The 25,406-nt window shown below is 55.8% G+C and overlaps 3 protein-coding genes and 1 non-coding gene across 5 annotated transcripts in view; 3 read left to right on the forward strand and 1 right to left on the reverse strand.

The window, feature by feature from the left end:
• Positions 1 to 2,918: 2,918 nt before the first annotated feature.
• LOC122431552 lies at positions 2,919 to 3,022 on the forward strand. Its single transcript, XR_006266569.1, has one exon. It is a non-coding gene; the product is annotated as a U6 spliceosomal RNA (small nuclear RNA).
• A 4,846-nt stretch (positions 3,023 to 7,868) lies between these two features.
• On the forward strand, positions 7,869 to 9,647 carry LOC122431334 (cytochrome c oxidase subunit 8A, mitochondrial). Its single transcript, XM_043452612.1, has 2 exons — positions 7,869 to 8,073; positions 9,319 to 9,647. Exons 1-2 carry the CDS (start codon positions 7,960 to 7,962, stop codon positions 9,412 to 9,414), a joined length of 210 nt encoding a protein of 69 aa, XP_043308547.1. The 5' UTR covers positions 7,869 to 7,959; the 3' UTR covers positions 9,415 to 9,647.
• A 5,658-nt stretch (positions 9,648 to 15,305) lies between these two features.
• Positions 15,306 to 22,737, forward strand: OTUB1 (OTU deubiquitinase, ubiquitin aldehyde binding 1). Its single transcript, XM_043452611.1, has 7 exons — positions 15,306 to 15,454; positions 17,275 to 17,336; positions 17,582 to 17,680; positions 21,630 to 21,748; positions 21,882 to 21,966; positions 22,079 to 22,273; positions 22,383 to 22,737. Exons 1-7 carry the CDS (start codon positions 15,397 to 15,399, stop codon positions 22,578 to 22,580), a joined length of 816 nt encoding a protein of 271 aa, XP_043308546.1. The 5' UTR covers positions 15,306 to 15,396; the 3' UTR covers positions 22,581 to 22,737.
• An 884-nt stretch (positions 22,738 to 23,621) lies between these two features.
• The window catches only part of MACROD1 (mono-ADP ribosylhydrolase 1), a 152,816-nt gene continuing 151,031 nt past the window's right edge, over positions 23,622 to 25,406 (reverse strand). Inside the window, exons 6-11 of one of the 2 annotated variants that reach the window (XM_043452610.1) lie at positions 24,798 to 24,919; positions 24,656 to 24,686; positions 24,463 to 24,536; positions 24,034 to 24,115; positions 23,914 to 23,942; positions 23,622 to 23,760 (exon numbers count right to left, since the gene is read on the reverse strand). In XM_043452610.1, the coding sequence (XP_043308545.1) occupies positions 23,938 to 23,942; positions 24,034 to 24,115; positions 24,463 to 24,536; positions 24,656 to 24,686; positions 24,798 to 24,919 (314 nt within the window). In that variant the 3' untranslated portion in view covers positions 23,622 to 23,760; positions 23,914 to 23,937. The remainder of the gene's footprint in view (positions 23,761 to 23,913; positions 23,943 to 24,033; positions 24,116 to 24,462; positions 24,537 to 24,655; positions 24,687 to 24,797; positions 24,920 to 25,406) is intronic. The other variant, XM_043452609.1, reaches the window with a different exon arrangement.

Raw genomic sequence — 25,406 nt, forward strand, 5'->3', positions numbered from 1 at the left:
TTAGGGCCTTGCTAGTTATCCCTTCTAAACGCAGTAATTTGCATCTACCAACCTCGAGCTCCAAGCCCATCCCCTCCCTCTTGGCAGCCACAAGTCTGTTCTCTGTGTCTACGAGTCTGCTTCTGTTTTGTGCATAGGTTCACTTGTGTCGTATTTTAGATTCCACGTGGAAGTCATATCATATAGTATTTGTCTTTCTCATTCTAACTTACTTCACTAGTATGATAATCTCTAGTTGCATCCATGTTGCTGCGAATGTTATTGATTAATTTGTTTTTATGGCTGAGTCCTTTCTACCCATTTTTGTGTGAAAACCCCCATTTTTTATTTCTCTGTGTGACCCCTGGCATTCATAGAGATACCACCTTGATAGGAATAGTGAGGGGAGGAGTTTGACAGCTGCCTGTGAAAACAGCACTTACATCACCCTTTGTAACAACAGGCGTCCTATCCATTGAGGTGATGTAGTGGAGGGAGCATGGACTTTGGGGCTCAGACCTGGATTTGAGTCTTGGAGGATTCGTTCAGCAGGTATGAACTGAGCTCCTGCTGGGTGCAGATGAAGCAGGTGTGACCGCGCCTCTAATTCTGGGCCTGTACCGTCTCGTGGGAGTGGAGAGACAGGGCTGCTAGAAGACCTCTGAGAATCCTGCCCATGGGCTCTCTGAGCCTGAAAGTTATCTCACCTCTCTTTGCCTGCTTCCTCAGCAAAGAAGTAGGCACACATTCCTTGCTGAATTATTGTAAAGATTAAATCCCCTCCCTCTCCTGGGACCTCCCTCCTTTGGACAGTGAGTCCTTCCTGAGCTCTACAAGGGCCTCCTGCTGCTACCCCCACCCTAGGGAAGTCCCCACAGGCCTGTAGAGAGGCTGCACCTGACCTCAGCTAGTGCCCTGGGGTGGGGGTCCCTTCACCCTACACCCCTGGTGCTCAGAGCCCAGCCCTCACTTGATGTGCCAGGAGGGGAGTTCAGGTCAGTGGGGTGACTGGAGCTGTGCATATTTGGGGGCCAGGCGGCTGAGGGATTTATGCCTGTTGCCCCACAGGGCTGAGGTCTGACCTCCCAGGACTTGCGGCTCTACTAGAGAGGGCAGTTGTTGGGCCAGAGCCTTTAATGGACAGGGGCCAGGCCTGGGGTGAGGTCACCCAGTGTGTCTCGAACCTGAGCCTGGCTAGTAGGGTCTGGAGTCAGCCCTGGGATGGGGCACCGGGGGTCTTCCCAGCCCACACATGACCATCAGGACTGGGGGCCCAGATGGGGACACGTCTCAGGAGAAGGGACCAGCTCTTCCACCCATTCCCAAGGCTTGGGATCTATTCTTACTGCTCCATTCAGGGGAGGGGGTGGAGCAGAGGGACAGCTTGGGCCCTTGGATCAGAGCCAGGACTCAGGCTGGGATCTCTCGGGCTCGTCGCAATGCAGGAGAGATTCCCAGCAATCTGAGTGGAGTGGGCAGTCCTGGGGAATGAGCTCCCCGTCCGTGCAGACAGTGCGGTAGTTACCAGGGTGTCAGAGGAGATCCCTGCCTCCCAGAGAGTCTGTCACTCACAGGCAAACTTCCCTCACTGGGCCAGGGAGCTCCTTCTCTGTGCTTGTTATTCTAATGGCAAAAGAAGTGCCCACAGGACTTCCAAGAGCTTCCCCTGCAGGGGCTGCAGGTTCGATCCCTGACCTGGGAACTAAGGTCCCGCATGCTGCATGGTACGGCCGGAAAAAAAAAGTGCCCAACGTGCAATCTTGGGAAAAGATTGCAGCAGAAAAGGACCATTTCCCACCACTATCTAGAGTGTTGAACCACTGTTCAACCCTTGCGTGAACTAGTGTGAACCACTGTTCACAATTGTGTGTGTCTGTCCAGACTTTTACCTATGCATATTCCTAACCCTAGGGATTTTTTTCTTTGTTTTAGAAAAACAAGACCCTGTCACACTTCATGTTTTCTTTGCTTCTCATTTGTTTTAAAACTTTTAAAAACTGAAGTATAACAGGTATTGTAACCTAATATCAATATCAGCTTGTGCTGTACTGTGCTTAGTCACTCAGTCGTGGCTGAGTCTGCAACCCCCATGATCTGTAACCCACCAAGCATCTCTGTCCTTGGGGATTCTTCAGGCAAGAATACTGGAGTGGGTTGCTGAAGTGTAACAGCTGAGCTATTTCAAATCCTAAAAGATGATGCTGTGAAAGTGCTGTACTCAATATACCAGCAAATTTGGAAAACTCAGCAGTGGCTACAGGACTGGGAAAGGTCAGTTTTCATTCCAATCCCAAAGAAAGACAATGTCAAAGAATGTTCAAACTACTGTACCATTGCACTCATTTCAAACGCTAGCAAAGTAATGCTCAAAATTCTCCAAGCCAGGCTTCAACAGTACATGAACCATGAACTTCCAGATGTTCCAGCTGGATTTAGAAAAGGCAAAGGAACCAGAGATCAAATTGCCAACATCCGTTGGATCATAGGAAAAGCAGGAGAATTCCAGAAAAACCTCTGCTTCATTGACTACACTAAAGCCTTTTACTGTGTGGATTACAACAAACTGTGGAAAATTCTTTAAGAGATGAGAATACCAGACCACCTTACCTGTCTCCTGAGAAATCTGTGTGCAGGTCAAGAAGTAACAGAACTGGACATGGAACAACAGACTGGTTCCAAATTGGGAAAGGAGTGTGTCAAGGCTGTATATTGTCACTCTGCTTATTTAACTTACATGCAGAGTACATCATGCGAAATGCCGGGCTGGATGAAGCACAATTTGGAATCAAGATTGCTGGGAGAAATATCAATAACCTCAGGTATGCAGATGACACCACCCTTATGCAGAAAGTGAAGAGGAACTAAAGAGCCTCTTGAAAGTGAAAGAGGAGAGTGAAAAGGCTGGCTTAAAACTCAACATTCAAAAAACTAAAATCATGGTGCTCGCTTCGGCAGCACATATACTAAAATTGGAACGATACAGAGATTAGCATGGCCCCTGCGCAAGGATGACATGCAAATTCGTGAAGTGTTCCATATTTAAAAAAAAAAAAACCAACTAAGATCATGGCGTCTGGTCCCATCACTTCATAGCAAATAGAGGAGGAAACAATGGAAATAATGACAGACTTTATTTTCTTGGGCTCTAAAATCTCTGCGGATGGTGACTACAGCCATGAAATTAAAAGACACTTGTTCCTTGGAAAAAAAGTTATGACAAACCTAGACAGTGTATTAAAAAGCAGAGACATCACTTTGTCAACAAACGTCCGTCTGATAGTTAAAGCGGTTTTTCCAGTAGTCATGTATGGATGTAAGAGTGGGACCATAAGGAAAGCTGAGCACCGAGGAATTTACGCTTTCAAAATGTGGTGTTGGAGAAGACTCTTGAGAGTCCCTTGGGCTGCAAAGAGATCAAACCAGTCGATCCTAAAGGAAATCAGTCCTGAATATTCATTGGAAGGACTGATGCTGAAACTGAAACTCCAATACTTTGGCTGCTTAATGTGAAGAACTGACTCATTGGAAAAGACCCTGATGCTGGGAAAGATTTGAAGGCAGGAGGAGAAGGGGATGACAGAGGATGAGATGGTTGGATGGCATCACCGACTCTATGTACATGAGTTTGAGCAAGCTCTGGGAGTTGGTGATGGACAGGGAAGTCTGGCGTGCTGCAGTCCATGGGGTCGCAAAGAGTTGTACTGAGCAATTGAACTGTAACAGGTATACAGAAAAGAAAGTCCAGCCACTCATGATGGAATCATCACGAGTGGACACATTAATGTAACCAGCATCAGAAGCTCCCTCTTGCCTCTCCGGATCCCTATACCCTCCCTCTAGTCCCAGGATCCTCACTACCTGACACCTCCCACCCCTGGCTGAGTCCTCCCTGCACTTTATCTAAACAAGACCACACAGTGTCTGCTCTTGGACGTCTGGCCTCTTCTGCTCAACGCTGTATTCGTGGGCACCATCCTTGTTGTAGCTGTAGTTTGTTCCTTTTGACTGCTGTATAGTGTTTCATTGTCCAAAATGCCACCAGGGTTCACTGCTCTCTTGCTGGGGGAGAGGTGCGTTGCTGGGAGACTGGAGAGAGAGCAGAGACGTTGGTATTAATCCAACAGATTTAGGTGCAAACCCTGCCCTGCATTTGTAGACTCAGCTGCCTAACTCAACCTCTCCCAGACTCTTTCCTTCTCTCTGATGGAGGTTCTGAAAGAAGTCACATCACAGGGTCCACGAGGAAAGCCCTGGAACAGAGCACAGAGGTGCCTGCTTGACAAACGTTCACTCTTTTCCTCTGGCTGCCAGTGGAGGAGAGGAATGTGAGATTCCTCAAGGGAGTAACCCAGGGGACCACAGAAAGTCCATCCCTTCCCAAAGCCTCTCCAGGCCTCTTGCCTGGCCGTGCTCTAATCTGGACGTTATTACTTTTTTCACCGGACAAAGGGTTGACAAAGCCCCGTAGGGCCCCAGGGAGGTCCCTGTCGCTTCATCTTCCCAGGGGCAGGCAGCTGGGGCCTGGGCCTCCCGGCTCTGTGCTCTTGGGATGTGGTGGGGGAGGTGCTTGGAAACATGTGTCCTGGGCTGCTTGCCACGTCCCAGGCCAGGACAAGGGCATGGGGCCTGGTAGCTGGGGGAAGGCTGTACTGAGACTGCTGGACATTAACCATACCCACGAGCAGGGTGGGGGAGAGGAGGAGGGGCGGAGAAGGGGCCTGGAGAGCTCAGGGCCTGGGAGCCCACGTCTCCAGAAAAGACTCAGGCACAGCCTACCCTTTGGGGCACTCTGGGTCCATCCCTCTTTTCTGTGAGCACCCCTCCCTGCTCGCATGGGGCTGAGGCTTCTCCAAAACCTATGTTTTCCTGACCTCTTGCCACCTCACTTCATCCCCATCTGCTGTTGCAGTGTTTGATGCCATTGACAACAATATCAAAACTGGAACTTCTGGAAATTCTTCCTTTTTGCAGCAGCTTTCATGGGTTAAAACATGGGTTTTGGAATGGAGAGACCCGCCCTGGAATCTTGGCTTCACAGCCTTGGAGCTCTATGAACTTGAGCAGGTCACCCAGTTCTTCAGGCTTATTTTCTCACTTGTAAAACATTTGAAATAATAATAGCACCTCCCTTGCGACATTGTTGTGAAGGTGGAATGAGATTATACAGATAAGGCCCAACTCAGTGACTGGCCCCTTACTCCCTTTCCTGTTCTCTGTTCTGCTGCTGCTGCTGCTAAGTCACTTCAGCTGTGTCCGACTCTGTGCGACCCCATAGATGGCAGCCCACCAGGCTCCCCCGTCCCTGGGATTCTCCAGGCAAGAACACTGGAGTGGGTTGCCACTTCCTTCTCCAATGCGTGAAAGTGAAAAGTGAAAGTGAAGTCGCTCAGTTGTGTCCGACTCCTAGCGACCCCGTGGACTGCAGCCCACCAGGCTCCTCCGTCCATAGGATTTTCCAGGCAAGAGTACTGGAGTGGGTTGCCATTTCCTTCTCCGTTCTCTGTTCAGTCTACTGCAATTCATAAATATTCTCTAAGTGTGGGCCAGGTCCTTTGGAGACAATAGTGAACCAGATACGGGCTCTGCCCTCAGATGGCCCCCAGCCTAGAGATGAAGACCACTCCTGTGGGCAGTACTGTCACGGGGGCTGCCAGGCACAGAAGCGGCATCAGCCTGGGGTGGCCAGGGAAGGCTTCCTGTGGCAGTGTCACACCTATCACTTCCTATCACATCATGGCACTCTTAATAACTTCTCATCAAGTGTTTGTCTTTTGTCTGCCTCTGGAATGTTGGTTCTGTGATAAGGGAGTCCTTGTTCACTTTGTTCACTGTGTGTCTAGAACAGTTCCTGAAACACAGTAGGGGCTGGCAAACATTTGTTGAATAAAGTAAGCTGTGTCCCTAAGTGGAGGCCTGGAAGAGAAACTGTGTGAACTGGGACTCCCAACAGATCAAGACTTGAACCCACATATTGGGACTCCAACTCAGCCAAAACGCAGACTGGGACTTGAGACCGTGGTCTTATGACTATGATCACACACCAGGTTTAGGGGCTTAATGAAGCTCAGGTTCTTTATGTCTCATCACAGAAAGAATTAAGAGAGAGACAAAGTGATAGGTAAGAAGCAGACTTATTTAGAGAGAAAAACAGTCCATAAACAGATTGTGGGCCATCTCAGAAGGAGAGAGCGACCCCAGGGTATGTGGTTGTCATTTTATAGGAGTGGGTAATTTCATAGGCTAATGAGTGGGAGGAGTATTCCAGCTATTTTGGGGATGTATGTATGTATATGTGTGTGTGTGTGCAGTCGTGTCTGACTCTTCGCAACCCTATGGACTGTAGCCCACCAGGCTCCTCTTGTCCATGGAATTTTCCCGGCAAGAATACTGGAGTGGATTGCCATTTTCTTCTCCAGGGGATCTTCCTGACCTAGGGATCAAACCTGTGTCTCTTGGGGAAGGGGTGCGGATTTCCAGAAACTGGACTAACACCTACTTCTTGACCTTTATAGTCAGCCTTGAAACAGTCATGGCACCTGTGGTTGTGCCATTTAGCTTGCTGATGTGTTACAATGAGCATATACCCAAAGCCTAGTGGAAGTCGACTTGTCCACCATATTGAACCCATTTGGTTCTAATGGTTGTGTCATGTCCGCTGGCTATGTCATTCTTTTAAAGGTCGTGCTGTGCCATCTTTCCTCCTGTTTCAGAAGTAGAAGTTGGAGTGTTGAAAAAGAAAGGCTAGGTAGGTTAAGTGTTGAAAAAGTGTTCTGTAGAACCTAAGATACAAAGAAACAGAAGGCTTCGGGGTGGGAGGACCAGAGAGCAAGAGAAGGGTGGGGAATACTTGGAGATGAGGGTGGAAGGTGACATCCAGAAATTGAGACTTTGTTTAGTATACAATGAGGAGCCACAAAGATTTTAAGGTAGGTGTATATCTTGGTTAGGAGGGCTTCCCAGGTGGCTCAGTGGTAAAGAATCTGCCTGGCAATGTAGGAGACGTAGAGATGTGGGTTTGATCCCTGGGTTGGAAAGATCCCCTGGAGAAGGAAATGGCAACCCACTCTAGTAACCTTGCTTGGAGAATCTCATGGACAGAGGAGCCTTGCAGGCTACAGTCCATAGGGTCATAGTCCAAAACGACTAAGCAACTGAGCACGCACACTTATGACTTTGTTAAGGATTTCCCTGGTGGTGGCTCAGTGGTAAAGAATCAGCCTGCAATGCAGTGCAATGCAGGAGATGCAGCTTTGATCCCTGGGTTGGGAAGATCCCCTGGAGAAGAAAATGGCAACTTACTTCAGTATTCTTGCCTGGAAAATTCCATGGACAGAGGAGCCTAGCAGATAGCAGTCCATGGGGTCGCAAAAGAGTCCTACACAACTTAGCGATAAGTAACAAATGGCTTGGTTAGATTTATATTTAAAGAGAAGGGAGGAAGGTTGGCTGCTACTGCATGGAGACTGAAATTGGAGAGGACAACTGTAAGAGTTCAGTTAGGCGGTTAGTAGCTCTTTGGAGACAGTAGTGAACCAGATACAGGCTTTGCTCCGGTTAGTACCAGGCGGTCAGGCCAGAAGTTAAGAGTCCTGGCGGGGACTGGGGATTTCTAAACAGAGACTCTAGTATGAATGGAGGGAGGAGTCAAGAATGCCGCCTAGGTTTCTGGCTTATGTGATTGGGTAGCTACAGATGTCACTCACGACGATAGGCTGCTTTGGAGGCGCGGCATATCCGAAAGCAACGCCCCTCTGTGCCCCGCCCACCGGCGGTAGGATGGTGTCGATTGGCTGTTTCGAGGAAGGCGCCAAAAACTGACAAGGGCGGTGGGCGGTGTTTCCTTACGTCACTTCCCAGGGACTTCCGCGTCGCTCTTTTCCCAGGCCCCTACCACTCCGTAACTTCCGGCTGGGGCCGCCATTTTGACTTCGCGACCTTGGACTCAGGCTGCGCGTTACCTGCAGTCTGCTCAGTGGCGTCATGTCTGTGCTGACTCCACTGCTGTTGAGAGGCCTGACAGGCCCTGCCCGGCGGCTCCCAGTGCCGCGTGCCCAGATACATTCCAAGCCGCCGCGGGAGCAGCTCGGGACCATGGTGAGGAGCGGGCCGGGAAGGGCATGGGAGATGCTGCAGGCGGGACTGAGGGTCCCGCGGCAGGTTGGGGGCCTTCCGAGTCTGGTGCGCTGCACCTCGCGGCTCACAACGTAAAGGGGAGCAGCTGGGCCGGTTTGGGCGTCTGGGGGGCGACAATCTGCCCCAGGGTCTCAGGTCAGACCACGTCAGTGCTGCCCTGTCGCTTCCTTGCTATGCAAGCTTTCTTAGCCCCCTGCTCTGAGCCTATTTACACATCAGCTCACTGGGAGATGCCTACGGGATGTCAGCACTGTCATTGTTAGTAATTATTTAGGCGTGGGGAAGAGGACCCCAGCAGGCTTTAGTGATTCCCAAAAACGTGGGAGAGTTTAACCCTTAATGACTTGCACCTGTTGGGCTCTTTTCTGCGTTTGCCTCAGTGGCAGATCTCGGCCTTGAATGCGAGTCTTCAGAATCCAGGTTAGTGGGCTTCCATTTAGGAGAAGAGCCCAGAGAGCGCTGCGGCGGTGGAGGAAATAACTGTGAGGTAACTGCAGCCGAGGGCTTGCTGTGTGCCAGACACTGCTAAGACTGCTGCGCTGGCCTCCTTCAGCCCTCCCAGTCACCCTGAGAGAGGGCCGTTATCTCCGTTTCCTGGCTGAGAGAGCTGAAATTTAGGAGCAGTGTACACCGATTCAGTGGACATGAACTTGGGCAAAGTCCAGGAGATGGTGAGGGAAGCCTGGTGGGCTGCTGTCCATGGGGTCGCGAAGAGTTGGACACCACTTGGCTCCTGAACAACAACAACAATTGACTTGTCAAAAGTTACACCTCCAGTGGCACAGAAGGAGTTTGAACTGAAATCCAACTCCAAGTCGTGCTGTGGCCTTAACTACTTTGGGGGATATGCAAGTGGCTGTAAAAAGTCTTAGCTCTAGCCCCAATAGTTGGGTAGGGGGAGGTTTTTAAGACAAGGAAGGAGAGGTGTATTTTGGAGTTATTGGTCTATGCAAAATTCCTGGATGCCAAACAGGCCAGCTTCAAAGCAAGATTAGATCCTTGTCCCTCTCCCTTCACTTTGTAACCTGGGCTGACCCCTGCCGCCATATCTGATCCTTTACCTTAAGACCTAGAGTGGCACTCCCCTGGAGCCTGAATCTTGATTCCTGGAGAGGGTTCTCTGTTGTCTGGGAAGATTGCTCGGGCTCTGAGGAGCCTGAGGGAAACCTTACTCTGGGGGTTCCTTTTCTCTTGTGTTCTGTGTAGGATATCGCCATTGGGCTCACCTCCTGCTTCCTGTGTTTCCTCCTGCCTTCCGGCTGGGTCCTGTCACACCTGGAGAGCTACAAGAAGCGGGAGTGATGGGAGCTGTCCTCTCCCTCACCCCAAGACCTGACCATCCCAGCCTTTCCTGATCATGTCTGCTGCATTCCTGGCCGGCTTCCCCTGGATCATGTCCTTCTGTTACAGTGACCTCTTCTGCAATCATGACATCTTGATTTCTCCACGGTGACATCCTGGGACCACATATATCTGTTTATAAGGCCCTGCTCAGTAGGGCCTCCCTTGTAACAATAAAGTCTACTTAAAGCGTGCTTCAGGGGGAATCCCCTTGTGGTCCAGTGGTAAGGACACTGCGCTTTCATAGCGGGTGGGGGTGGGGATTCGATCCCTCGTTGGGGAACTAAGATCCGCAAGCTGCACGGTGTGGCCAAAAAATAGTAGAATTACTAAGAAAATAAACCCCGCTTCAGAAACTCAGCATGCCTTTAGCCTGGGCTCCTGCCTTCGTCCTTGAGTTAAGGACGGTGTTGGGTGAGGCGTGGAGAAGAGGGCCTGGCCGGCTTCACTGCTCTGCTGGCACTGCCCTGTGGTGGGTCACGTGTGCTCAGCCTTGCTCCTTGATGCTGAGAGTGGTGCTTCCGTCGCATGCTTTCCTCTCTTTAAAGGTTTTCTGGCTCCCATGGAAAACACATCCCGTTGTGGTTGGGCAGCCTTTCTTGATCCTCCTCTAGCTCCCTTGGTTGTGCCAAACCCGAGACTGTCTCAGTGTCTTTCTCCCAGTGGGGCCAGCTCTGCGTCGGAAGCCCCTTCTGGGTGGGGCTGGCCTGCCTTGTCCTCGGTCTCTGGGCTCCAGCCACTTCCCAGTGCTCGTTGCCCTTCCTGGGTGCTGGTGGGCCACGTCACAGTATCTTGCATTGTTCTGTCAACCTCGGGCCCCTTTTAGCACCATATCTGTAAATGCTTTTGCACTGACCGGCTTCCTTGTTCTCCCTGCCTGCCTCCATGTACCCTCCCCTCCTTGGCTTGGAGAATTTGCTGCTCCTCCATCCATTCTCAGGGTCCTTCCTCAGTGATTCTTCCTGGGGGCATCTCCTTAGCTGGGACAGGTATGTGAAGTGTGCCCCACGGAGCTGGAACTCTGCCTGCCGGTCTCTGGAAGGAAAGCTCTGACCCACTGGAGCCACCCCTTTAGTTCTCTTTGCTGGGGTGACATGAATGATTTCTGAGCAGACACGGGCTCAGTGTCCCCTGGAGCTGCTGGATGGTGGGCAGAAATGCCAGGTGAAAGCTGAGGGGCTCTGGGTGCTTTAGGCCCTGGGTGTCAGAACACGCATCTCAACAGCCCCTGTTCAGGGCTCGTTTCCTGATTTATGTTGACAGGAGCTGCAGGGAGACCCTGCTCACCCACCCTCATTTAGTCTTACCTGGCCTTTTAAAAATTTTTTTAAATTTAATTTTATTTTTTTACCTGGCCTTTTTGCGTGGTGTCCAGTGATGCCTGGTTGCTGTGGGCACAGATTAGGCTGTGAGTCTGCGGCACTCAGCGCTGTCTTGGGTTTCTGTGGTGCTCCTGCCTGCCAAGGTGTCCCTCATTTTTGTGCCACTGGATCCCCGAGGGCCACAGTGGTCCCTGTGGCCCAGGAGGGCTAAGGCCCAAAGCCGGGCGTCTTGAACTGCTTGCTCCTCGGACTGAAGGGAAGCCAGTGGTTACAGGCCGGATCTTCAGGACCCTGGTCTGAGAAAGCCCTTAGGAAGCCCAGCAGCCCTTCCCGCCCCTGTGCTCCTATACCTGCTGGGCACAGCCTTGAGCTGAGGGTGGGGCAGGGGCACAGACTTGGGGGTGGATGGGAGAGTTTAGGATGTGAGCTGTCAGGCTTGGACCGCATCTTCCCCTTGTCCTCAGTGTAGCCCCTGGGCCTTACAGCTGGTCACCATTCTGTGGCCCTCTCTCATCTCTAATCAACTCAGAGGCCCAGGGGCCATTCTGTGTAGCGAAAGCAAGGCTCCCTGTGCCCCCAAACAGCATTTTCTGTGTCTGTCTGTAGACCTCTGTCGGATCCTGAGTCTGGAGGTGGGTGTCTGTGTCCTGGAGTGCAAGCAGCAGGTGGGGGGTGTGGAGGGAAGGTTGCAGTCATGGCAGAGAATATAATGTCAAGCATAGTGGACTGGGAGTCAGGAGGCCTCGGTTTGAGGCCTGGCTTGGTCATTGACTGTGTGACCTTGACTAAGTCATTTAGCCTCTCTGGGTCTCAGTTTCCATGACTCTAAAGTGAAGGTGGTGATGTGGCAGGAAGGAAAATGTCCATGCCTTAATCCCTGCGCCCTTGTGACTGTGTAACCGTCATGGCAAAAGTGTGATGAAAATTAGGCATGCCGAAGTGTAGCCTGCCCGTAGGCTGAGTATAGTCACACGGGTCCTTCAGGTGGACAGGGAAGGCAGAGATGCCCCTGCAGACTCTGCCTGCCTTGGGGCTTTGAAGATGGAGAAAGTGGGCTGTGTTCCAAGGAACGCAGCGGCCTCTAGAAGCTGGGAAGAGTTCTCAGTTTACAGCCAGCAGGGACACAGGACCTCAGACCCAGAGCTGCAGGACACTGAATCCTGCTAACAGCCTGCGTGAGTGGGAAGCAGATTCTCCCTCGGAACCCCTGGAAGGGAACACGGCCTGCAGATGACCTTGATTTTAGTCTGATGAAACCCATACCAGACCTCTGACTTCTCACACTGCAAAACTAAACATTTGTGTTGTTCTAAACCACTAACTGATGTCTAGTTAACAACTGCAATAAGGAGCCATGGATCCTTCTGGTCCAGTGTGGCTGGGTCCTCTGCAGACTTGAGGTGAATCTCAATGTGAGGCATCTGCAGGAGGAAGGTGTCTGAACAAGCATGGGTGGTGCGAGTCAGGGGCAGGGCGGGGCTCTCTGCGGCCTCTGCCTTTCTGCCTTAGCTGGTGTGAACCCTGCAGACAAGTAACAACTTATCCAGCAGCCCCCGCGCAGCCTCATCAGCCTGGCTGCGCCATCAAAGCCTCCCTAGACTATAATTCTGGAGCCGGCTGCCTGTGGATGGTTGGACATTCCCACAGTGGCATCTCCAGAGGTCCATTTCCGGGCTGGGCATGTCCCTCCTCTTCCCACCCGGGCAGCTGCCTGACTCCTAAGCCTGTCTTGGAAAGGATCACTGTGGCCTCGTCTTCCGCCCACCTTGAGGCTTTCTCCTGCCCACGATCCCGCTATGAGAACAGCTTTCCCAAGGCCTGTGCCATGTCCTGTTGCCTGGCCCCCTTCCCTGAGAAGCTGAGTAGGCCTGGAAGCCATGTGGCTCTCTAGGGCCTCTGTACTGTCCTAAAACTCGTCTGTGGCTGAGGTCACAGAGTCCTGGGTTCTGCATGGGATCTCTTCTCGCTCCAGCTGAAAGAATGCTATGGTCATGGATGCGTTGTCTGGACACATCCTGAGCCTGTGAAGAGGCATCTGTGCCAGGTCGGGTCTATGGAACATAAAGTCCTAGGCTGCTGCCCATCACCTTTGTGACTGGTTTCCAACAGCAGCCTAAACCCAAGCAGCAGTGCTGCCTGTTCCATGCGAGGCCTCAGAAGGCAGGACCGGCATTGTGGGACCATTCATTTCTGGGTTTGTAAATTGAAAGGCAGAGGTGACCATCTGGAGCTGATGATTCCTGGCAAATATGCTATTGGGTTTTAGATGCTTCAGGATAGAGAATCAAAACCCGAAAATGGTAAAAAGTAGCAGGAGAGATGGAATGAGGGTAAGAGAACAGTTAGTTATCACCAAATTGACATGGAAGAGAGCAGGGCAAAAGTTGACCATCCTGGGACTGGATTGAGTCAAAGCTTCCCCCTGCCTGACAAGAGGGGGAGGGTGGGCAGCAGGCAGAAGGGCCCCTCAACTACACACCCTGCATACACTGAGGGTGCAGATCTTTGAGCCCCAGACTCTGGTGTTGAGGGAGGCATTTACTCGGCGTTGTCAGCATGGTCGCAGTCCAGCACTGGGCCACAAATGGGATTCCTTCTCACCCTTCAGAGCAACTGGATTCTCTGTCCCCACATTAATCCCAATCCAGCTCCCTTTGTGTGCTCCCCACCCCCGAGACTCCCCAGTCAAAGTAAGGAGTCGGGGTAAAGGTGGAGTTGTCTTACAGCTATTTTCAAGATTTTGTAAAGCCAAAATAGAAATCATGCTTTTGTCATCAACTGCTCCTCATTTGGTAATACCAATGCTTACTGACTGAGGGCTTTCCAGGTTGCTCAGCAGTAAAGAATCCAGCTGCCAGTGGAGAAGATGCAGGAGATGTGCATTTGATCCCTGAGTCGGAAAGATCCCCTGGAGGAGAAAATTGGCAGCCCACTCCGGTATCCTCGGCTGAAGAATCCCATGGACAGAGGAGCCTAGCGGGATACAGCTCACAGGGTCGCAAAGTCGGACACGACTGAACATTGGCATGCACAAGCTTACTAACTGAAGATCTAATTGGCAGCTCCAGATTGCATTGGTAAAATTGGGAAAAGGAATGAACAGGTTGGTGTACTGTGTGTGTGTGTGTTGTGCTAAGTGGCTTTAGTCATGTCTGACTCTGGGCGATAGCCTGCCAGGCTCCTCTGTTCATGGGATTCTCCAGGCAAGGATACTGGAGTGGGTTGCTATTTCCTCCTCCAGAGGATCTTCCCCACCCAGGGATTGAACCTGCACCTCCTGCTGCTTCTGCATTTCAGGCAGGTTCTTTCCCATTAGTGTCACCTGAGAAGCCCAGTTTGGTAGGCATGGGATCCAAATGGGTAGCCCCTGTGCTTCCTTGAATTTGGAAGCAAACACAAGGATCGGTGACCTAGGAAATAGTAATTTGCGATGTTGTTGGGGCACAGACTTGGCATGTGTAGCCTTGCTCTGAGAGAGCCACCGTGGGCAATGTGGTGAGCCCAGGCACCAACTGCCCCTGCTCCAGGACTGGATGTAGCTCATGAAGATATTCATCCTATTCTGCACCTGTATTATCATGAACGGAGGGATCTGACTGGGGCTCAGACACGGTTTCCTCAAGTGCTAAGAGACCACTGTCATATCATGGAAAAGACACTCCATAGTGAAAGAAACCAGTATCCCTGAAGGTTACTTCTCTAAATAACTGCATCTTCAGCATCCAAGGCCTTGACACGTTTTATTTTTAGGTAATTCACAGGTGATTTTTAACAGATTACACAGAAAGATCCTGTCTATCCTTTACCCACTTTCCCACACTGGTAACATCTTGCGTTTGAAACTACAGTACAGCATATTCCAGGATATCCATATATATTCAAGATAAAGAACACTTCTATCTCCACAAGGATTCTCCTGCTTCATTTTTAAAACCACATCCACTTCCCTCCTGCCCCCTACTCAACCCTTGGGAACCACTAATCTGTTTCTCCTTGTTGTCAACTTCTATCTTAAAAAAAAAAAAGAAAAACAATCCTGATTTTCTCATAATCACAAGGGCAGGGAGTCCAAAGTTAGGTCGACCCCGAGGGACATGGTCTTTCGGTCATAAGCAGGACACCAAAGCCCGCTCCGAACCGAGGCTCGGTGGAGCGGGGCGGTGAATTCCCAGAGCTCGGATATTAGCAGAATTCCCGGTCTCCTCGGCTAGGTGATCCACTTTGCATTCGCCTGTCTTGAGTTCTGGAGCCCACAGCGGGAATCGCCTTCCGTGATTTGAATTTCATTTTCCTGCTTATCTCAATAATACAATCCGCGTTTCAAACTCCAGTGAAAAGAAAACTCAAGTGGCCCTAAGAAGCTCTTATCACCCCAAGGCACATTGGGAGCTTGGGAAGACGGAGCCGAGCAAGTGTGCGGAAGGAAGGCGGGCGGGGATTGCCTTCAAGTCCCCCGGCTTCCGCCGCTGCAGAACGCGGCTGCGAGCCCCTCAGGTGACTACGCCCGAGGGGATCCCGTTGCTAGGGGCGTTACCAAGGAGGGGCCTCGAGGAGGGGCTGTCTTCCGGGGGGAGGCCAACTAGTAACCCGGAAGCGGTCGGCAGTGCGGCGCTGTTTAAAGATGGCGGCGGAGGAACCTCAGCAGCAGAAGCAGGAGCCGCTTGGCAGCGACTCCGAAGGTACCGACCAGGGGAGAGCCGCCCGGCCTGGGGTAGCGGGGGCGATGCCGGATAGCCGGTTCCCGAGGAAACCAGGGCTGGGGCGGCTGGCGGCGAAGCGAGCGGAGGGCCCCTGCCTCCGCCTCCGCCGCCTCCCCTCCCCCTCACAATGGAAGGAGCCGCCGCCGCGACCCCCGGCCGGGCGGGCGGTGGAAGAGAAAGCGGGGCGGGCCCCGGCCCGCAACTCTTCCCTGTCGCGCGCTCCTGGGGCGGGGCCTAGGCCGCTCCGCCCCCCAGCCCCCGCCCAGCCCCCTCCCCGCTGGGCGCCCGGCTCCCCGGCCCCCGGCTCTCCCACCCCGGACCTGGCAGTGAGGCCCGGGCCTAGTCCGGCCTCGTCTAGTCCGCCTCCTCCAGAGCGGCCCGAGCCTGAGAGGGCGTCGAATTACGCCGGACTGCGGAGCACAAAGGACTGGGCGGGCCGCTGGGGATGCTGCGGGCGGCCCGGGGTTGTGAGCGGCCGCAGGTGTGTGCCCCTGAGGGCAGCGCCCTTCGTTTCCGGCAGAGCCCCCTTTCCTGGCTTCGCAGCCCCTTGCTTCCTGTCTCGGCAGAGTTTCCTTAGACCCCTGAAGAGTTGGACTTCTCAAAACGGTCCCACCCTCTTATTCTCACCCCTGAGTTAGACACTGGGGACTGAGGAGGTCACTAGGGTTGGGAGGGACGGCCCAGTCGGAGTGCAGCGTAGGGGGTGGGTGGAGGCCCAGCTGAGGCCCCGGGCTGCTCAAGCTCAAAAGGATTGGCCTTAAAAGTCATTCAGCACACAGCTCCCCTTCTAACCGCACACTGAAAAACTGAGCTTTTGGGGACCTAGGCCCCATCCCCCCATCCCCTAAGGGACTTGTTTAGGATCATGTAAGTTAAGAAAGAACCAGAGCCAGGATTCAGGTCTCCTGGCTTCTCACCAGTGGCTGCTTGGCATGGGGCCCACAGAGTGGACCCGCCCAACTCAGTGATGAGTATAAGGTACCACCTCCTCACGGCATCACAGTGAAGGGGGGAAGGTGGTGGTATCTGTCTCTGTTCATAGCAGACGATGTGCCTCTGCAGTGAGGTGGCAGAGGAGTTATTGTGGTGAAGAGCGCAGGCTTTGCAATTAAGACCAACCTGGGTTTGACCACAGGTCTTCCTCGTGGTGACTTCGGGCAGATGATTTCACCTGTCTGCATTTTTGTTCTTTGTAAAATGGGCACCATTAAGAATACCCAGGATGGCAGACGGAGGAATGGCGTGATTGAGTAAAGTGCCAGCTCACAGGAAGCTCTCATCTAGCCCAAGATACTCTGCTTTCTCATCTGTCTTTCCTCAAGAGACCCCGCCTGGCTCAGGGGCCTTCCCGGGCTGCTGGGAAGGGATGTTAGAAAGCAGGGGGAGAGGGCTTGTTAGAGCTGGAGGAGTATACCTTGGGGGGTCATCACCTTGGCCTGTTCACTTTATTTTTTACTATTTATTTATACTTGTTTGGCTGTGCCCGGTCTCACTTGTGGCAGGTGGGATCTAGTTCCCAGACCAGGGATCAAACCCAGGCCCCTTGCATTGGGAGCTTGGAGCCTTAGCCACTGGACCTCCAGGGAAGTCCTTGGCCTCCTCACTTTAAAGATGAGAAAACTCATGCCCGGGAAAGGGAAGGACTTTGCCAAGATCCCACAGTTGGGGTGGAGCAGGGCATGACGCATGCTTCCAGATTGCACATCTGCTCTCCTGGCCCGTTCTTGTCCTCGGCCCAGCTTCCTGGAGTGGGGAAAGCCAGGGCCCGCTGTAATCTTTGGCCTTCTTCCTTCTTCCAGGTGTTAACTGTCTTGCTTATGATGAAGCCATCATGGCTCAGCAGGACCGAATTCAGCAAGAGGTGAGTGGCTGTGGCCAGTGGCCTTACTTTGGCGATACATTGGTTGGACTGAGGGCTACCATTTGTCTCTACTGTGGAAGCTCCCTCCTCCCCAGGCTGAGCTGGTACTAGATGCCTTTATGGGGGGATGTGTGGTCTCTGTGCCGCTGGGTGACTGGCCCAGCAACTCTCAGCTAGCTGTCTGGGCTGACAGGCGGGGGTCACTCCATTCACCTGTCAGAACATGATGGACTCCCCCCCCGCAGATTGCTGTGCAGAACCCACTGGTCTCAGAGCGGCTGGAGCTCTCTGTCCTCTACAAAGAGTATGCTGAGGATGACAACATCTATCAACAGAAGATCAAGGTGGGAGCCTGGCCGAGGGGGCAGAAGCCTGGCCGCTTTAGACCTGCGCTTGGCTGGGCCTGGCCTCAGAGGATGGTGGGGGAGCCCTCTGGTCGCTGGCTCACAGGTTGGCAGAGTCTGGAACCAAAAAGACCTTGATTCAGATCCTGATGCTGCCACTGGCAGCTGTATCCTCAGCAGCTCCTTCGGAGTCTCAGCTGCGGAGACCTCAGCTGTGAAATCAGGGTGACGAAAGCCAGGGTGCTTATGAGGTTGTGGGAGACGATGCCTGGGGGGCCTGGTGCAGGCTGTGGGGAGCCGGTGCTCTCAGTGCTCACGGAGGGGCTGGTGGGCAGGGGCTGGCTAGCCGGGGAGGGTGGCGGCGGGGGACCCAATCCTGCCCCCTGCTTCCGTGGAGAGGCAGGCAGCACTGGGGAGGGGGCCCCTGGACCTTCATGCAAGGCCCTGCTGCCTCCCCTAGAAAGTGAGGTAAGTCCTTTAACCACTCACTTCCTCCTCTGCGAGCCGGGGGTTTGAAGTGTGACAGTGAGTGTGTGTACACAGTGTCTCCTGGGCACAGCCTGCTGCTGCTGCTAAGTCGCCTCAGTCGTGTCTGACTCTGTGCGACCCCGTAGACGGCAGCCCACCAGGCTCGCCCGTCCCTGGGATTCTCCAGGCAAGAACACTGGAGTGGGTGCATTTCCTTCTCCAGTGCACAAAAGTGAAAGTGAAGTTCCTCAGTCATGTCCGACTGTTAGCGACCCCATGGACTGAAGCCCACCAGGCTCCTCCGTCCGTGGGATTTTCCAGGCGAGAGCACTGGAGTGGGTGCCATTGCCTTCTCCGGGGCACAGCCTGAGGGTTTAGTAAATGCTACTCCTTCCCCACTTCCCCCAAAGATCAGAGCTGCTTAGACTCTTCCACCTGGAAGGCTGGCCTTTGGGGTTAGCCATTTGAGGGGCTAGGCAGGTAACCCAGGTGACGAGGTGGTCAGGTCAGGCGGTGAACAGTGGCACTGCAGCCCGGCTCCGCCAGCAGCAAGTGCTGGAGGCTCATGGGGCTGACGGGAGCATCCGTGCCTGTCACTCCATCAGTGCTCCTGAGGCCGACCAGCCGGAAATCATTTTGTTGTAAAATCTCCAGACTCCTGACAGTTGGCAGCTGATTCACACTTACAGTGTGTGGGCCGGACGGTGCACATGCAGGCCAGAGCCCGCCGCGTGTGGCCTGTGGGCTCCTCTGCCCTGCCCGGGGTGTTCATGGTTTGCCCTGGAGGCCTCTGGAGAGAAGGCCCTGGCTTTGGGGCCCGACCGACCTGACATTGAGTCCCGCCTTCCCCCTCCTGTGTGATCTTGGGCAGCACACTGGCCTTCTTGGGGCCTCTGTTGATCTGCCAGCTCTGGGTGGAGAGCCCTGTCTCGTGGGGTGGGCGTGAGGCTTGCAGGAGAGGACGGTGGTCAGGTGTGGAGCCCAGCGCCTGGGAGGCGGTGAGTCCCCCCTCTTCTCTGTGTGGTGGACTGGCGGGGCTCAAAGCCTGCCTGTCACACGGGCCACCCCGGAAAGTGGACAGGCCGCACCTCTCAGGTTCTCCCCCTGAGTCAGTCGGCAGATGTTCAAGTGTTAGCCGTGTGCTGTCTGGACAGGCCTGCCTCGGCGCCCGACACCCCGCCCCGGCTGGGCCTGAGCCCCCTGTAGCTCCCTGGGAGGAGGCAAAGCGCAGGCAGCAGGGCCCGCGCTCCTGTGTGCCCTGACTCCTCTGTGAAGTAGGCCCCTGGGGGACGCGTGGGAGGATGATGGGCCTGGCACGGAGTAAGTGCTCAGAACAGTTCTGGTCGTGGCAGGGATTTGGGCTCTTTGTACACATTTTGTCCCGTTTTAACACTTAGGAGCACACACTGTGGGCCAGGCAGTTTTAGGCTCTGGAGGTAGTGATGACTGCAGCTGCCAAGTCACCGTGGTGGTTCAGGGTGGAAAGACAGCCCTTAAGGCAGCTCACATGTATGGCGGAGGTGGTGAGTGCTGTGGACAGAAGTGAAACGGGCCAAGGAGATGGGGGGCGGGGATTTGCAGGTCTACCTAGGGTGGTGTCTGATGAACTGAAAGAGGCCAGCGAGCAAGGCGGGGCGGCCATCCGGGCGGAGCCGGGGGGCGGCCAGCATGGCGGGAGCAGAGTGGGTGGGAGACACGGGGCTTGGAGCCCAGAAGGGATTTGGAGGGAGCCGCGTGTTTAGTGGGTTTCTGTGGTCACTGGTGCCGCGGAGACTGGGCAGTGAGTGGGGTGCAGGCAGGGAGACCCGTGTGGAAGCTTTTGCGATGAAACCAGCCCTGGATGGAGTTGGACGGGGCAGCAGAGCAGCCCACGTGAGGAGAGACTGCTGCGGGCCGAGTGGCAGGGTCTGCTGCTGGCTGGACGGGGCCAGTGAGGGCGGAGTCCGCGCAGCTGGGTTTGACTCCATGGCTGAAAGGTGGGGAGCTGAGGAAAGGCAAGGAAGGCCACGAGGTCAGAAGCTGCCTGTTGGCTGGGCGGTTTAGAGCGGGTGCAGCCCAGGCAGTTGAGTTGAGGGTGAAGTGGGTGGGTGAAGAATTCTGTTTAAATCCCAGGAGGTCAGGAGACAGCTGACACCGGGGCTGCCCCAGGCCTGAACAGGTTGTGCTGTTCACGCAGCAGGGGCTGTGGATGGTCGCTGGCGTGACTGTCTTGTGGCAGGTGACACACGGGTCTCGAGGAAGGGTGTGTGGTTGGGTGGCAGCCCTGACCACCACGGGTAGGTGAGGAGGGGCAGCGGTGAGGTCAGAGGGCGCGGGGAGGGTGGGGGAGGAGGGAAGAAGGGGGTTCGCATCACCACACCTGTGGGTGCAGGTGGACACCGCTCAGCAACGGTCTGGGGGGAGTGGGTTTGACCCTCGGACTTAGGAGGGCATCTGTGACCTTCACTAGAGTAGAAGCCGGCTGGGCTTGCGTTCCCAGCAGAAAAGAAACGGAGACAGCGGCACAGGCGGCTTCAGGAGTAGTGCTGCCCTGCGGGAGAGCAGAGAGGTGGGGAGGTAGCTGCAAGGGAATTCATGGGGAGCAGAGCGTTTGTTTATAGGCGGCTGGGTCCAGTGGGTTGGGGGAGAGAAGCTGATGGTGGGGAGGGGAGGGCAGATTTCAGGAACAGTGTCCTAAGTCCAAGGGAAGGTGGCTCTGGGAGCAGCTTTAGACCCTCCAGGGATGGAGAGCAAGGCCCCGGCAGGGCGGGGTGCCGTGGGGGTGACGGCTTCTTAGTGGAAGTCCTCAGAAAGGAAGCACGGTCCTCGAGAAGGTGACTAGTTGGGGACTTAAGATATGGGGAGAAGGCATGAAATATAGGCGTCAGGAGGAAGGGGAGGGTGCTCAGGCCTGGGGAGTGAGGCCTGGTTGCCGGACAGCGCCAAGGGCCAGACTCCTGACTCCTGAGGGGAAATGGAACAGACAGGAGAAACTCCATTGAGCTGGGGAGGAAACTGGGAAAGATTGAACCAGTACCTGTGAGCGGGCAGGGTAGGGATTAGATGGAGGTGAGGGGGTTGTTTCCTGCCCAGGACTGCAGTGGGGGCCCCAGTGCGGCACCGCGCCGCATACACTGACGTGTTTGCCCTGGAGCTGTCAGGGTTTGAAAGGCTATTCACTGGAAAAGCTGCCTCCGTCAAGGACCCATTCACTTGCCTGGTTTTATGAAACAGTAGCCCTTTAGGCCCAGCAGCATGGCACGCCTAGCAGTTGATGACCACTTTGGTGACTGATGCAGCCAATGTGTCTATAATTCATGTTCCTGAGGCTGTGGGGGCTGCTAGCAGCTGGTTGCTAAGTGACCCCCATTATCGGAGTCAGCAGCCAAGACCGCAGGAGGCTGTTGTGGTGTGACCTCTGTTGGGGGCATTTCCTGGGCCTGCCCTGCTTTCTGCCGGATGTTGATGGGCACGGGGTGGGGTGGGGGCTGCCTCTCCGCAGGACCTCCACAAAAAGTACTCATACATCCGCAAGACCAGGCCTGATGGAAACTGCTTCTATCGTGCTTTCGGATTCTCCCACTTGGAGGCGTTGCTGGACGACAGCAAGGAACTGCAGCGGTGAGGAGGCGCATGGGGGAGGTTCCGTGATGGTGCCTGGGCTCCGTCCTCCCTGTTGGTGGCTAGGAGGTGCAGCTCCCCCTGAGCCCCAGTGCTGGCCTAGGAGCCCATGGCGCCCTCCGCCCATCCACAGGTTCAAGGCTGTGTCTGCCAAGAGCAAAGAGGACCTGGTGTCCCAGGGCTTCACTGAGTTCACAATTGAGGATTTCCACAACACGGTGAGCCCAGCTGCCCCGCCACGGGGTCGGCCAGGGTGGCGGGTGGCGGCCTGGCGGTGGCAGGGGTGACCATCTCCCCCCTCGTCTCGCCCTCTGTCCCCCTCGGGCGCAGTTCATGGACCTGATCGAGCAGGTGGAGAAGCAGACCTCCGTGGCCGACCTGCTGGCCTCCTTCAACGACCAGAGCACCTCGGACTACCTGGTGGTCTACCTGCGGCTGCTCACCTCGGGCTACCTGCAGCGCGAGAGCAAGTTCTTCGAGCACTTCATCGAGGGGGGGCGGACCGTCAAGGAGTTCTGCCAGCAGGTGCTGCCCCCTCCCCACTCCTCAGCCGTGGGCCCCTTTTCTCTCGAGCCCTGGGGGGGGAGCCCAGGTGGGAGGGGCCCAGCACCCCCTGAGCTGTCCTGTGCTGCAGGAGGTGGAGCCCATGTGCAAGGAGAGCGACCACATCCACATCATCGCACTGGCCCAGGCGCTCAGCGTCTCCATCCAGGTGGAGTACATGGACCGCGGCGAGGGCGGCACCACCAACCCCCACATCTTCCCCGAGGGCTCCGAGCCCAAGGTCTACCTTCTCTACCGGCCTGGACACTACGACATCCTCTACAAATAGGGCCACCCGGCCTGCCGCCGCCCTGCCCGCCCACCCCTCTGCCAGGCGCTAGACATGTACAGAGGTTTTTTGTGGTTGTAAATGGTCATACTTCACTCGCCCACCCCTCCCTGTCACACGACCTCCCGTGTTTTATTAAAGGGGATGCTGGTGGTGACCGCGTGTGTGCGTGTCCCTGCCCGGCTGCTGCCCGCCTGGCTGCGCTGTGTCTGGCTGCCCCCCTTCCCCTCAGGTGGGTTCCTCTCAGCCTTTCACTGTCAACCCCCAAACCTCCCCGCCAGGAGCAGTTTTGAGGAGTCTGGGCCTCTCGGGGACCCTTCCTGGTTATTGAGGTTCTGCTTCTTTCCCTTCAGGCCTCCATCCCTTCCCTGTTTAGCTGGCCAGGGGTTTCCCTGGGGATGTGGAAGGTCCTCGGAGCCTTGCCCGGGAACCCAGGAGCACCGAAGCTTCTAGCTGCTCCCTCCTGGGCCCTGCCCCCACCCTGCTGTCCTGGCTGGAGTCCCGGCCACCTGCCCTCCATCAGGGCTCTGCGTGGTGGAGTCCTGGGTGGAGAGGGACCGCATGATGCTGCAGCCTGGCTCAGGGAAGGGGGAGGCGCTGGGGCACCCCAGGTGGTGCCAGTCAGGTGGGGGAGGGGCAGTCCTCCAGCCTGTGCTTGGTCCCCCGTCCCCAGGCCTAGCCTCAGGTCGAGCAGGGCTCTCCAGGCCGCCGTCCTCCCTGCTCTGCTCCCCTCGGCCCCCTGCCTGTGCCTGCTTTGCACCCCCATTGCTTGGGCCACGGTGTCTGCATTGCCTTCCTTTCTGCCTTCACCTCGTCTCTCACCTGCCCGCTTCCCGGCACATGTGGGGTCTCTGCCCCCAGGCTGTGAGCTTCTTGGGGGCAGGCCCTCAATAAATGTGACGTGCTGCTGCCAGCTCTGCTGTCAACCTCGTGCCTCCCCGGCCTGGCTCACCGAGAGCTCTCGGCAGCCCCTCGATGCCACAGCAGCTGCCACACCTGGGCGCCCTCCCTCCCCCCTGGCAGAGCTGGGACAGTCGGAGCTGCAGCAGTAGTGGTCTTTTATTAGGCTCCTGACGGGGCTGGAGGTGTAGGGAAAGAATAGCGTGGCCCCGCCAGGCCCCACTGCAGGCTTCAGAGACTTCTTAGAGCTGGGAGCGTGGTCCAGCAGGCCCAGGGGAGTCTGCAGGCAAAGACGAGAGGTCAGAGCAGTGGCCCATGGGCTGCCCCGGCCTCCCAGGCTGCCTCCCTGGCTTCCTTCCCTGCGTGGGGGTGAACGGGTGTTAGTGGGCATGAGGTTAGTGGGCAGCCACACGGAGGGCCAGGCCCTGCTTACCAGTCCTGGTCAGGGTGGGCAGCATCACGCTGGAAGGCAGAGGACAGTGAGAGCCTGTCCTGGGTGGACGGTGCGGGACAGGGGCTGGTGGGGGCGCGCTGGGGGGCAGGGGGCACCTACCAACCGGGAAGTAGTGGGGGAGGCGTTCTCGGTAGATGTTCTCGTCCTTCTCCAGGAACACGCAGATGATGAGCCGGTCCACCTGCATCAGGGCCTGTTCAGGCTGGGCAGACGCGGCCGGCTCCCCGGCTGCTGGGTCTCACCACCACCCTCTCCCTGTGGGGTTTCCCCTGCCCTGTCCTTGGGGCGCTCTTCAACCTGGGTTTAGAGCTCGGGCTACAGAAGGGGCTCGTGGCGCGGTGTGCGCCCCGCTATCCCTTTCTCGAACCTCCCTGTGCCCTGGCCGCAGGGGAGGAAAACGCCCCGTATAAAAGGACGGAGAGAGCGAGAGCCCGGCGCTCTGCACACCTTGGCGATGGTGGGTGGGGTTGGCCACATGCGCCCCGCCGCCCACTTCCTCCGCGCCCTTCGGCTGGACCCAGGCCTCACCTTGTCCTTGTGCTGCTCCAGCCACTCGCGCAAAGCGGTCAGCACTACCTCGGCCGCCGCCTCGTTGGGGTAGCCTGCGGACGGGACCGTGGGCCCCAGTGAGTCCCGAGCTCCGCCCCTCGCCGCCCCGCCCACTCCGGCCCCTCCCGGCGTCCCGCCCATCTGCACCCTTCCTCTTCTAGAGCCCACTCACCGAACACTCCAGTGGAGATGCAGGGGAACGCCTAGGGTGACGGGTAGTAAGAAGGGATTGGAGACAGCGTCACTCTTCGCTCCGCCTCCCGCCAGCCCGCGCCCCGCCCCGCCCCGCCCCGCCCCGCCCCGCCGCCCCTCACCGCCGAGCGGAGCCGGTGCTCCAGCAGCAGGTCGAGGCTGCTCAGGTAGCAGCTGCGGAGTTCAGCAGCCTGGCTGGCGCTCGGCTCTCCGTGGGCGATGGGTCCCACCGTGTGGATGACATCTGTGGGAGGGGGTGAGGTCAGACCGGCCGGAGCTCCCGGCGCTCTTCGGCTTTCCCTCCTGCCAGCCTGCGCCCTGGTTGTGGTGGTGGTGGTTTAGTCGCTAAGTCGCGTCCAACTCTGTGACCCCATGGATTGTAACCCGCCAGGCTCCTCTGTGCATGGGATTCTCCACAAAAGAAGACTGGGGTGGGTTGCCATTTCCTTCTCCAGGGGATCTTCCCAACCCAGGGATCGAACGCAGATCTCCCGCATTGCCGGTGCATTCTTTACCAGCTGAGCCACCAGGGAAACCCCTGGGCCCTGGAGGGGACAGGAAACAAGCACCTTCCTCCCCCAGTTCTGATCTTCCCCGGATAGGGACCCCACACATATAATTCACACCTGCACAGACAGGCCAGCCCACGCAGGCCCCCTCCCCACATCTGTCTGGACCGGGCTGAAACAATGGACGTTGTTTAGCTCTTCCCCTCACTTCGTCCTTGCCGC

Source organism: Cervus canadensis, chromosome 29 (genome assembly GCF_019320065.1).
Source record: "Cervus canadensis isolate Bull #8, Minnesota chromosome 29, ASM1932006v1, whole genome shotgun sequence".
In the NCBI taxonomy this organism is placed as follows: domain Eukaryota; kingdom Metazoa; phylum Chordata; class Mammalia; order Artiodactyla; family Cervidae; genus Cervus; species Cervus canadensis.

Coding starts and splice junctions, on each gene's coding strand:
- OTUB1 (XM_043452611.1), top strand. CDS start 15,397: ATGGCGGCGGAGGAACCTCAGCAGCAGAAGCAGGAGCCGCTTGGCAGC. Junction 15,455..17,274: donor GCTTGGCAGCGACTCCGAAG/GTACCGACCAGG, acceptor TCCTTCTTCCAG/GTGTTAACTGTCTTGCTTAT. Junction 17,337..17,581: donor AGGACCGAATTCAGCAAGAG/GTGAGTGGCTGT, acceptor CCCCCCCCGCAG/ATTGCTGTGCAGAACCCACT.
- LOC122431334 (XM_043452612.1), top strand. CDS start 7,960: ATGTCTGTGCTGACTCCACTGCTGTTGAGAGGCCTGACAGGCCCTGCC. Junction 8,074..9,318: donor GGGAGCAGCTCGGGACCATG/GTGAGGAGCGGG, acceptor TGTTCTGTGTAG/GATATCGCCATTGGGCTCAC.